Source organism: Pseudorca crassidens, chromosome 15 (assembly GCF_039906515.1).
Source record: "Pseudorca crassidens isolate mPseCra1 chromosome 15, mPseCra1.hap1, whole genome shotgun sequence".
In the NCBI taxonomy this organism is placed as follows: domain Eukaryota; kingdom Metazoa; phylum Chordata; class Mammalia; order Artiodactyla; family Delphinidae; genus Pseudorca; species Pseudorca crassidens.
Genome location: NC_090310.1, coordinates 45415740 through 45428468, shown reverse-complemented (window position 1 = coordinate 45428468; position 12729 = coordinate 45415740). Strand labels below are relative to the sequence as shown.

The following is a 12729-nucleotide window of genomic DNA, read 5'->3' as shown; positions in this document are numbered from 1 at the left end:
GCCGGATGCCATCGACATGGTCTCTATCTGATAAGATAGCGCACGGCAGCCTGGGAAGTTACACCGGGGCTAAGAGTCTCTCTAGGAGAGGACCACCAAAGCTCAGAGGAAGGCCTGGCACACTGGGGGCATGTGGCCCAGGGGAAGGGCAGTCAAAGCTAAGCCAACGAGGGAGGAGCTGAAGTCACAGGCTGGAAAGGAACAGTCCAGAGTCTGAAGGGAGGAGGGAAAAGGCAATGCCCTGAAGAAGACCCCACAGGGCAGGGGCGCTGCCTACATCCTACGTGTTACAGGGAGGGGAGGGCGCTGTAAACCCCCAGGTCCTCCAGGGAAGCCTGATGTGTCACTAACGTGCTCTGCGGCAGAGCTGTCCCAACCTTGGCCAACGCGAGGACGTCGAGAGGGTCACTGCCAGACCAGACAGACACCTTTTCAGGCAGCACAAATCCGCCTGCCAGTGTCCAGCAGAAATAGACTCCAAGGCACATAAGCACAGGTCGACACGAGCACAATGTGAAATGCTTCCAGCACCTCACAAATAATGAGGACCCGATTTACACGGCTGACGTTCAAGAAAGTGAAGCAAGGTGGTGATAAAGATACTTCATCAGTGCTCTACTATCACCTATTTTTAGTTCAGTGGCGATATTTAAAATATTTACATTTTCAATTTATAGAGGCCTGCATTTTTCCCGCTTCAGATCAGTTAGCTACACTGAGATAGACATAGCCCTGGATGACTTTCATCATGTTTATTTTATGAAAGATCTCAAAAAATACGTGGAGTATTTTCACAGGTCTCCTCCCTAGAGCCTCGTCAAGTGTGCGATTAGGCACAGAGCCTCGTCCTGAGAGGTGAGGGTCAGCTTCCAGACCTCAGGGGCCCCATTGCGGCCGCCCTCCGGACACAGGTGCTGGTGAGCAGCTGAACATTCTGGGCTTCCTGAGGGTGCTGGGCGACACTGCTTCCTGAATCTGGTGGGTGTGAGTTTCGGGAAGAAGACGAGTTTGATGGTGGATGCTGTTTTCATCTCTGCGACAACAAGACACCTGAATTCACTTAAAGCTTGGCACCTGACCACATCAAACCGTGTCCCTGGAGGCGGCGAGCTCGGAGAGCCGCTCTGAGGGTAGAACACGCCGTCTTCTCTCACCAGGGCAACGTGGGTGTTGAGAAGGACCAGCGGCTGGCAGTGGCCTGGGCCAGAGCCACCCTCGACTCTGACCGCCGTGTACAGCAAGAGCTGAACCTCCACCAGAGACGGCGCGTCCACGTCCAGGTTTCCGTGAAGGAAATAAATCAGGTCGACCAGGTATTCTGGAACCTGGATGACAACTGAACTCCGTTCACCAAAACTAAATCAGGGATTTCCGCCTTCCAATCAAGGGAAAGCTGGACCAGATCTTGCTGGAACAAAGGATGGCTGGCGCAGGCGGCGGCATCGGCCTTGGACGTCAGGACACACAGGAGGTCCCAGCACATCTACCGACAGAGGTGTCTGCTGTAGGTAAGCGCGGTGAGCAGGAGACTCTCTGCAGAGCCCAGGAGTGAAACGTTCTGCCCACCAAAGCCAATCTGAACCTCCTGTAGCCCAGAGAGGGGCAGAGTGCGGAGCAGACCCACGGAGGCTGGGGGATTCAGAACCAGCGTGCACAGGGCTGAGCGGAGCAGCAGCTCACACGCGGGCCAGGGGGCGGGCTCCCCGCAGCTGGCGACAGCGAGCCAGTACACACGCTGGGCCTCACTCGTGTCGCCCGAAGTCCTGGTAGGGAACCGGCCACCAGCTCAAGGAAGCCTTTCAAAGGGCACTCTGGAAGCTTCAGCATTTGGTCTGGGAATCGCACGAGCGTCTGCTTAAGCACAGAGCCCATTCTGGTACCTTCCACCTCTAGGCAGAAGACGGAGCCCAGCGAGGAGCCTGGAAAGTCGGCAGCTGTGGCTCTGTAGGGCACCAGGCCCCCTGCCCGCCCGACGGCCCCTGACCCTTCCCTGCTGCTGCCAACCTGAGCTTCTTCGGGAAAAGAATGAGCTTCTGGTGACACCCCGGCTGCCTCCAAGAGCGTGTCCAGGGGTAAGAGTTTCAGAAACGGCGGCCTCGCGATGAGTGCTGCTGCACGGGAGGCGAGCCCCCAGGGTCCCACAGGCTCCCCGCGTGCCCGCCCACAGCAGGTGGCTACTGGTGTCTCTGTAAAGGTCCGAGACCCGCTGGTAAAAAGAGCCCAACCCGCTGCTTCCCTCTGGCCTGACACTCACGGGTGACCCCAGAGAGCTCACTGCCTTGGCCACCACCTCCTCCCTGGCTTCCTGCTCCCGGCAGAGCTCGGAGGCCGGAGCCCTCGGGGGGGACGCTGTGGCTTGAGACACTTTCAGAGAGAACGAGGCAGAGGAGCTGGCTCTGCCTGGTCTGCTCGCTCCCGCTGTGCACGGACGCTTCCTGGGATGCGCACTGCAGCCAAGTCCAGCTGGACGTGACCCCCGGGCTGTGTTCACCTTCAGGGGTCGTCGGTTCACTGAAATTTTCTGACTCACCCTGAAAATGTCCCTCACCGCTGGTGCTGCTTTCGCTAAGAAAAGAGATTTTAGTTAGATCGACGTGTTCTGGTTGAGAGCCGCCCCGTGACAATCGCTGCTGTGCGACGGCTCGGGCTCCGAGGGCTGAGACCCCCGCTGGCGGGCCCCTCCGCCTGGCGCTGAGGAGGGGGCAGAGGGACCTGAGACGCTCCGGGTCGCGGGCCGGATCCAGTGGTGGTTCTGGTCCACCTTCCTCCTCTCCTCTCGGCTGGGGGCGTCAGTGACTTCTTTGGACAGCAACGGGGCAAGAGAGCTCTTCTGTCAAAAACAGGTGAGATGGGGCTGTGGCACCTTTTGTGATTCTTTTCCACATGAAGATTCTTGCGGGCATTGGTTTTCATCGTGTGGATTAATGCAGAGGCTCAATCGAAAGCCTAAGCCATTCGTGTTGACTGATTCATGATTTCAGAAGAGAGGACCTGATTCACACGCAAAGCATCCATTTCCATATTTCATATCTTATACATCGCCAGCTATTTTGGTCAAAATATGTTGTAGGGGACTGATCCACAGTATTTTATTTACTCTAAAATAAACCTTAAGACCTTTGATGCAATTTTCCAATGGGCAAGTAAGAGTAATCGGGGCAGACAATGCAAATCAGAAACTGACAAGTATTCCAATGTCATGCATGTTTCTCTGGCCTCTTGGTTTGTTTCACTGGAATCCTTCATTGTGAATGCCCCGCTGAGATCGTCATAATGATATCTACAAACCAGCACCATGTAAGGTTCACTGCCAGCCTGCTACAGACCAGGCAGGTGGACACAAAGAAATGAAAGGCAATGTCCTTCTCTTCACAAGGTTACCTGCTGAGGAAATGGACGTCCACAGGAAGACAGTGTCATTCCTGGATGGTTGGGATGGAGGGCCATGGGGTGTGCCATGGGACACCCACCCCTCCGCCGCTCGCTCTGTTCAGTGATGTAAGATTTCCACCACCTCGTAGTTTTGCTTCTTTGCTTTTTAATTTGGGAGTGTATGTAAGGACAAGTCCCTCAGCGGAGGAAAATACAGATAAAGCCTTACAAATCGTATGCCCAAACAAACCTTGGTTTGACAACCCGCCAGAGAAATAAGCTACCCAACCAAGAGTATCTCCTCTGCGCCGTTGCCAACGCGGTCGATAGAACACGCAGGGTTTCTAAAACCTCGAGAAGTACCCAGTTTCACTTCCAAACCCCCCATCGGATTCTGATTATATAACTCAGCCTTTTAAATGCAGACCAAGGGAAAGGATACTGCTACGAATGAGAAACTGGGCAAAGGGCCTCTACCACAGCTACACGCCATTCGAACAAAGTCAAAGTAGTTTGCAAAAAGAAAAAAACAACACAAAAAAACCTAACAATAAATAAATAAAGCAGTTTGCAACCAGCAGGATTCCATTTAATTTTAAGTCATATAATAGCTTGCCTTGCTTATTAGCCATTAATCTCACTGGGACCTTGAAATTCTAATCACGCAACTAAACATTAAGAAAATTTAATCACACAAGCATGCTGTAATTTAAGGCAACCCTATCAACCTGAAAAGTCATTACCTACCTCATATTTTAGCTTACGTTGAACGGTGCCATTGTGAAGTTTCTCATTATCCTGAAAAGAAAATAAAAGCCCTCTATATTAAACTATAGCATGTTCATAAAGAGGGAAAAAATGATTTGATTACAATATTTATGAGAACAAAATTCTAAGGAAACATACTTGTCATTCCACAATGACAACCCTTCTTGAGAATTTATATTCCCAAGGTAAACGGGACTCTATCGATACATCTGCCTGTAAGGGAACTGAACCATTTATTCCTAATCTTAAAATTCGAAGAACAATTTTAAAGGCAAATTTCCTTAGGACACTTCTTAATTTGCAAGGTAGAAATGAAATGACTTTATTTTGATAAAAATCAGCTTGTCACAAGTATGTATCTTCTCAAAGGCAAAATTATATTTCTACTTGGGATAATTTATCGAGTGAATTTAAATACTTATGGAAATTGATTATATTTTTGGAGAAAACAGAAAGGTGTTACGTGTAGAATTTTTATAAATCAAACAAAGTAAATAAAGCACTTCAGGAAACTTCATACTCACTCAAGAATTTCCCCCAGAAGTTCAAAATTTTAAAATAAAGTTACTCTTGAATTAATACTATTTATAAACTGTTAAGCTCCACCCGAGCAATATTTAATATTTCTACAGCATTTTGCATCTCAATTTTCTGAGAAACAGTACATAAAAGACCCCCCCACCCCCCCACCCTCGCTCCTTACTGAAAGGTCATCTTGAAAACGAATAACCAGATCACCTGCTCCTTCACTCACCTTCACGGTCTCGGCAGGTGCACTGCTGCCATCGCCAACCACACGGTGCAGATCCTGAAGGCGCCTCTGGACTTCTTCTTCAATGTAAGCACTGATCCTGGAAGCAAAAGAGATGGGGGTCCGTGACCGCTTGTAACCACACAGGGCATTCTGAGATCTTTTCGTTACCATGCCCTTTGCGGCTGGGAACCTTCTCGTTCTAAATGCCAAATGTAATCACAACTCAGGCTCTGGAACATCTGTCAACTTTCTAGGAAATCTAATGCCATGTGTTTACTATCTGGGTTTTCCCCAAACAAGAGAGGCCTGGACGAATAACCGAATCTTGGGAACAGAAGGGAGACTCAGTGATCCCATCCAAATCCCTCCCTACGTCCTGAGCGGAACCTCTGCTGCAGGACAGGGGAGAGTTGCAGACTTGGGTTCCAGATGACTCTGCGGTCTCAGAAGGCATCACTACCCAACACTTCATTCACCGAGCCTCCGTTTCCTCACACAGAAAACGATGATTCTTATTTCTCACAAAACACAAAATCATTTCAGAGGATTAAAAGGAAAAACAAAAAGTAGATGCACTCTCCACAGACCTTCACTATTGGATGGAACAATGTCTCACATCATTCCTGCTCTGTCTTCTCTCTGCACCCGGCCACGAGACACCACATTTTAAAGGTCTCTAGACCTTCCAAAATGCCTGGTGAAGGGTCAAGATGGCTGAAGCCAGAAACAGCTGTCAACCGAATATCTGGTACCCCATACGATACAGGGAAAACAGCTGGTACCCAATACGATACAGGGGATACTGTGTGAAGTACAGCCATCCACCCAGAGGAACCAGGGAAAGAGAGAATTTGGGTTCCATCAAAATCTTTCTAGTGGCTCAGGCCACCCAAAGGCAAGGCTTTCTCAGTTCTAGGCTCCCTGCCCCAGTTCTACAGACAATGAATTAGACGGATTATTTTAAATGAAGTGTTTTGCATGTTTACATCTTAGCACACTAAAAAATAAAAAATCTGGTTGCACCTTTCTAAGCCCATGCAAAATCCTACACACATTTCTGTACTACTGACCATGGCTAAATGACTTCCTGATATGCTGGGTAAAGAGATTAATATTATAGGTAAAACAGCCCCACAGAATGGAGCTAGGGTAATAAAATGCAGCGTTTACCTTTCAGTATTTCAGTAAAGAAAATCATATGCAACTGAATCTGAACCAAGGCCACTTAGAAACAAATCTCCCTGGACCTCAAATTTTAAATGAGCACCACAGAAGATGCAGACCTAGATTTAAGGGACCATAGAGGCTCATGCCATTCTGAGTACATTCTGATACCTGAATACCTAACTCCTACCAGCCAGGGCTCAGGGCTGCCCAATTTGAAATGTCCCCATGACGTAGATGGGGTTGAGAAAAATAGTCAATTTTCTTATAGGCAAAGAATGATTAGGTTGATTTAGCTGAGGGCTGTAAGCCACAGGGCAATTCATGATGCCACCCAAGTTGAAAATCATTTTCCTATAGTAACATCAGATTTGTATTTATGCTATTCGTGATCATTCTGAATATACTGGTACAGTCTTCGTGACAGACTTCATCTATTTGTAATCTATGGCTTCCATAAATTATTTGTCAGCACAAGGTCCTTCTTGGTACAATTCAGTTAACTCTACTTTGTTCCTCTCAACCTAGCCTTGTATCACTTCTTTCTGGATGAACTGGTTTCCCTGAACCTTTTAATTCCACCTTCTCACACAAACTCCTTGCACCAGTATTCCTTAGATTTGGCTGGTCAGGTCTCAGGTCTTGGGCCCTTTAAATGACATCTCACTCCACCACGGGCCAGGCAACAGCTGATCAGGACAAAGCATGTCATGGGGACAAGTACTGCTTACCACCTTTGATAGAGTCCTCCATATGCAAACTGGCCAATATAAGGTACTGTGAGTCACTAAATCACATCAGAAATAGGCATGCCATCAATTTAATGTCCAGTACCTGGCATCCATCAGGGGGACCAGGTAAGACTTTTCAGCACTGGATGGCAAGCTGGAAGAAGCAGGTTTTCCCTCCAAGGTCCCACGATGCCCTTTTTGAACACCATCGACCTCACAGATCTTCTGCTTCAACTGCTGGATTTCATGTTCTAACCTACAGAGATGGAAGTTCTGTGAATTCACTCATTAACAGTATCTCCTGAGAATCTTCCCTAGAAACCATGAGAGATCCGGACCAAAACTGTGCAAAGAGCTTTACCTTCCAGTAGAAAAGGTACCACATACCTATAAGACAAGGTATAAGGTGATAACAGGCCACAAGAGCGGTGCAGGACAAGTGCTACAGGCACCCAAAAGTTGGAGAGAGTTCTACCATCAAGGGCAAAGATATTCCCACTGTGCTCAGCAAATCCTCAGAGCTAGATGTGCAGGATTCTGAGTCCCAAACCCAGCTTCAACAAAACAGTTGGTTGTAGCCTACATATCAGATCCCAATAAGTATTTCTATTTGACAAAAGAGATCTCTGCTTTAAAGAATTCTTTAAAACTGCCAATCTAGGAGAACCTTCATGGTCAAGGCAGTTCTAAGTTGAGTCTTCACGGGCCAGTGGGAATTTGGCATTTGGAAATGACACTGGGTGGTTTTCCAGGTGCAGAAACAAAGGGACTAAACCACAAAAACCAGGAATCCGCTTTGGCTAAGGCAGTGGGTGTGGAAAACAGAAACAGGCGAGAGAGACCTAGGAAAGCAGGCTGAGTATCTAGAGAAATTAATATAAACCACGAGCTGTGGAACCAAACATTTATTTCCAACGACAGATGATACGTCTGATGTAAGGTCGACTGTGTGTATGGCTGGTCTCCCACTGGCCCAGGCACGACTGAATCCAGGGCCATCAGGCTAGAGGACCAAACTTGCCAGTAAATTTGGCCCACAGAACCATCTAGGGGCTGCAGCCCACTCACTGTTAATGACAGCTGGGTCTCAATTTCTTCATGTATCAAATGAGAGAGTCAACTAGTCTCTCCAAATTCCTTCAGGTCCAAAATTCAGAGAGTCTGGTTTCAGATGCTGACACGCCACAACACTGCCAGCTCTCTGGTGTCACCAGCAGTGATTTGACTGCTCTATCCTGAACGTGAAAGCCAAGGTCTTGGCTCTCGGAAATGTGATTATGGGATCACCAGGGTAGGAGCTCCTGGGTCCGCGGGAGACAATGCCCAGCTGAACTCAGCCTTTCATCTGTCTACCGATTACTGAGCACCAGACTGCAGAGCATGCAGTATTCTTGAAGGAGGAAGGACTGAGCACAGAGAAGTGATGTCAGGGGCCAGGTGGTGGGCAAAGAACCAGGGAACAAGGTTAACACAGAATCTCAAAGATGGTAAGGAAAATGAGCCAATGTTTGTAATTAAGATGATGCCTACAGAGTTGTTCAAAGACATCCTTCAGGGCTGGGCAATGGGAAGGACTCCACACAGCAAGAGGCACCAGTGGGACCCTGAAGGCTGAGCAGGATTTCTATACATGGCGAGGGACAGCAGGGCCTTGCATGGAAAGGGTCGCAGCACACGAGAAGAACTGGTCTGCCCAGCAGTGGCTCTGTCGTCAGCAGACAGGAGGACAAAGTGGGCACAAGCTGGATTCGAGATGCAACTCTACCACTTTCTAACTGCCTGACACTTGTCCCATCAACCATCAAGGAGAAAGAAGAAAGAAAATGATTAAATCTCGCTCATACAGCAAGCTGACAGGGAAAGCCAAGTGCGCCGTTGGTCCAGTCTGGCTCCACGTGAATTTGATATTTGGCACTTTGGAAACTCACAAGAGGTCAGCTCAGGGTGCGCAGCGGGCCCTGGCTCAGCCATGAGAACCCAGAGATAATAAGACACAACACCAGTACCCCCAGAAAGCTGCAGGACCATCAAAGCCAGAGCAAAGCGCTCAAAATTCGCTGGCCTGAATTAGGGCTTTGCAAAGTCTACTCCATCAAAACGCAGGAAGCTAAAAGCCTCCTTTGCGTGGCTTCTGGAGAAAAGCTGACATCGGGAAATCATTACAGTGTATCCACTATAATCGAGTATTAATGCTAAATGGCCAGGGAGCGAAGCCGGTTGACAAAAGCCAGGACATCAGGCTCCAAGCCCCTGCTGCATTCTCACTGCACAGCGCAGGATACACACAGAGAGCGTGCCCTCCACTGCTGTAAATTTCCTGGGGCTAGACCTTTGTCCAGCAATTTCATTTACATAAGGTACCTACAATCATTTTCTTAAACCACAGACCTATTTCTCTGAAGTCACAGCATTATGGTTTTTGATTGTCACCTGTCACTGTTTTGCCTGGGGGGATTACTGGAGAGCTTGGTAAACAGAATCCAGTTTAAGCAGATTGTTTGAAAGGAGGCTGTCCTGACCTTTTCAGGCAAAATGGTGGACAGGGGCTCAGGCAACACCTCCCAGTAGATCTTGCCTCGTCATCAGCATGGATCCCAGGCCTCTGCCAATGTCAAGCTGAGCTCCTAGAGGCCAGCACTCCGGGCTTCTGCTGCAGCCCCTCGGGAGGTGCTGTGAGGGGAGGGCTCCTGGGGAGGGGGCAGCATTCCAGGCCCCCGTAACCTGGGCTTCAGTTAAGATCTCAACAGACCAAAGGGTCTGGAACTAAAGAAAATACACAGGCCCATGCCCTCCTCATGAGGGTAAGGACACTGCGGCCCCAAGGTGGAAGAGCCTGCCCAAGGCCAGCAGGGCAGGAAGGGGTTGGGAAGGGCACAAAGCCCCCTTGCGGGACACCAAATCCGATGACGTCTGCACAACAGGCGGCCGCCAGTCTCTCTGAGTCTTGGCATCGCGTCTGCAGGGTTAGCAGAAAAAGCATCCCCCAGTTCACGTATTTATTTGTCTTGAGATCCTACCTCTGAGAAGCAAGGTGACAGGCAACAGGTAGAGGAAGAGAAATATTCTTCCTTTATCATGAAAACAGCGCTACTCCCTAGTTCACAACATCGAAAATAATATCAGAGAATCATGACCTAACATGCCTGGATAGACCACCATGTTTGGAACATCTAGAGAGCTTTGCTTGTTTATTTTTTAATACAGAATCCTGAGGTGTCCCTCTGGATTCTCAAACACTGAGAATCAGCAGGGGTGGGGGGAGGGATATTTTTCAGTTCGCTGCCAGGTGTGGAAATCAGTGTTTATGGAACCTGTGAACAAGTGCTGGTCAAGGTCCCAGAGAAGACATGGGGGGGGGTGGAGAGGGAGGAAGGGGAGGGAAAGGGCAGCAGAGGGAAAAGGAGTCAACGAAAGGGAATGGGGTTTGGGGAGAGCACCGAAGGAGGGAGGGGGAATCCGGCTGGAAGCTTTCTCAGTCTTCCCTGTTTATCAAATATTAAACACACAGTCAGAGGTCAGTGAGGTAACAGACATGGGCTTAGTTTGTGTGTTTTTTCCAACTTTAGGCCAGTGACTCTAAACCAAGGATCCTAAGGAAAAAGAAAAGAAGGCTAAGCATTTGCCAGTGAATCAGAAAACATAAAGGCTACAGAATTACTTTTTCAAACAACAGTGAGAGACACAGCACCAGGGCTAGAAGCCGCGCCATCACAGCCCGAGGGTTAATGCCGTGGGGCACGGAGGGTGTGGCAGGCGTCCCCTCGGGCTCGGCTCACCTCTCCCGGTCCTTCTCCAGGGCTTCCTGCTCGGCCCCCAGGCCGGCCCGGAGCCCGGACCGCTCGTTGCCGCCGGCGGTCAAGGTGGCCGGCTTCCGCCTCCGCTCCTCGGCCCCCAGGCCCCGGGCGTAGCGCCGCTGCAGGGCAGAGTGCCTCCGCTCCAGCCGGGCCACCGCCCGCTCCAGCGCCTCCCTCTGCTGCTGCTCCCGGGATTCCAGGATCTCCTTTTCCTTCTGCCTCACCTTCTCCTCCTGGCGGGCCACGTTGGCCGTGAACTCGAAGGTGGCCTGGAGCTTCTGCAGCTGGCTGGCGCTGGCCTGGTACTGCGCGAGCTGCTCTTCTTTTTCTTCCATCTCTTTCTCCACTTGGTAGAGAGTGTTGTCCAGGCCGAGAGGACCTCGGTCGAGGATCTCGCAGGCTCTCTGTTTCTCTTCCAACAGCCTCGGCAAATGATGCTGCAGGAGATACTGGAGCTGGCTCTCCTTACACTGCAGCCTCCCCTCCGCCGGCTTGATCTGCTCCGCATCTCCAGCCGCGTGGGGCACATCTGCGGCACCACCATCCTTCTTGAACAATGACTTCGATTCTTCCTTGCTGCCAGATTTTAAGCGCTCCAGGATTTCACGTTCTTCCTCCACTTCCTTTTTCAGGAGCTCCTTCTGCTGAACCAGCTCCTTCTCCAGGGTGGTCAGCGCGGCCAGCTGCCTTCGCTTGAACGCTAAGAAACGCAGCTGCGCCCGTTCGAGCTCCCGGCCATCGCCGTCCCCCTCGGCACAGGCCTCCTTGGCCCGCAGGAGACATGCGCGGATGCCCTCGAGGTCCTGCCGCTCCTCCTCCGCGCGCTGCGCCTCCCCGAGCCGCGGCAGCCGGACCAGCTCCCGCTTCTCCCGGAGCTGCTCCTCCAGGCGCGCCACGCGCAGGACCTGCTCCTCCTCCTGCCCCTCCAGCCGCCTCCTCTCCTGCTCCAGCCTGACACACTGCTCCTCTTTTTCCCTTTTGAGTTGCTCCAGCTCCTGAAATATCTGAACCTTCTCGGCCTTCTCATGGCTGTTGAGTTCTTGCAGCCGCTGGAGCTCTTCCCGGACGCGGAGAAACCGCTCCTCTTCCTGTTTCTTCTTCTGCAGCTCAGTCTCCTGCTGCTCCCTCAGCCTCTCCTCCTCGAACCGCTCCTTTTCGGCCAGCAGGTCCTTGAGCTTGCTCTCCAGGTGGAAGCTGCGGCGCTTGAGGCTCTCCTCCTGCTTGCGGATCTGTAGCTGCACGATCTCCGTCTCCTTGCGCTGGGTCTCCACCTCCTGCTGCATCCGCTCCAGCGCAGCCTTGTCGGACTTTTGCTTTTCCTCCATCTCTTCTATGAGTTTTCTGAAATGCAAATCGTTGACTGATCGTTATTTGAGCGCTAGGTTCAAAAGCTGCTCTAACTTCTCCCTAAACTGATACCTCCTAGAAATGGACATACACCACACACCCTTCACTAAATTAAAAAAAAAAAAAAAAAAGAGAGAACAGCACTTTCCTTTTAATATCCAGCAGCATGCTGTTTAATTTTTTTACTCTGTAACTGTCCAACATATCATTTGCCTAATCTCCTGAAGTAGCTTCTGCTATCATTTCTTTGCAGAACCTATAAGCATAATGTGTTATGCATGATATAATTTTTAAAGCCCCCTGAGCTCAAAGAGAAAGAGGCATGCCCAATTTAAATTAAATGTGAATAATTTTATTCAGCCCAAAAGCTAAAACTCAATGGAAATTCGGTTACAAAATGACATTAAATAAAAATGCTTATGCTGTCCTCAACTCATCAGGGTCAAATATCAAAGTCAAGATAATCGACACTTCATTGTTCCAGCTCAAATAACTACACGCTATTTAATCACTAGTTTAGGACAAATGGTAATCACCAAATGATCCAAAATATTAGTTTATTAATGCATAACATTGAAAATAACGTCAGTCTCCATTAGAATACTTAAATGCATGATTCTGGCCGTTACATGTCATGGTGTGTCTTAGAGAGCAAAGGGTCCCCACTGGGTGCTAAGTCAATGTTTCGAGGTCAGGGTGGCCTCCAAAGCAAGAACACAGGGCATGTCAGAGTACGGATGCACGGCCTCCATCTCCTGAGCCACCCAAGACCTATCGTCCATGATGCTGTGAGCTAAAC

The 12729-nt window shown here is 49.8% G+C and overlaps 1 protein-coding gene and 1 pseudogene across 4 annotated transcripts in view; both read right to left on the bottom strand.

Moving 5' to 3' along the window:
* The window catches only part of LOC137207503 (kinesin-like protein KIF16B), a 278846-nt gene that overhangs the window by 95126 nt on the left and 170991 nt on the right, over positions 1–12729 (bottom strand). For all 4 annotated transcript variants that reach the window (XM_067707442.1, XM_067707444.1, XM_067707443.1 and 1 more), the window contains 4 exons: positions 10566–11924; positions 6893–7045; positions 4895–4991; positions 4120–4170 (listed from right to left, as the gene is read on the bottom strand). In XM_067707442.1, the coding sequence (XP_067563543.1) occupies positions 4120–4170; positions 4895–4991; positions 6893–7045; positions 10566–11924 (1660 nt within the window). The remainder of the gene's footprint in view (positions 1–4119; positions 4171–4894; positions 4992–6892; positions 7046–10565; positions 11925–12729) is intronic.
* Positions 807–3760, bottom strand: LOC137206491 (uncharacterized; annotated as a pseudogene).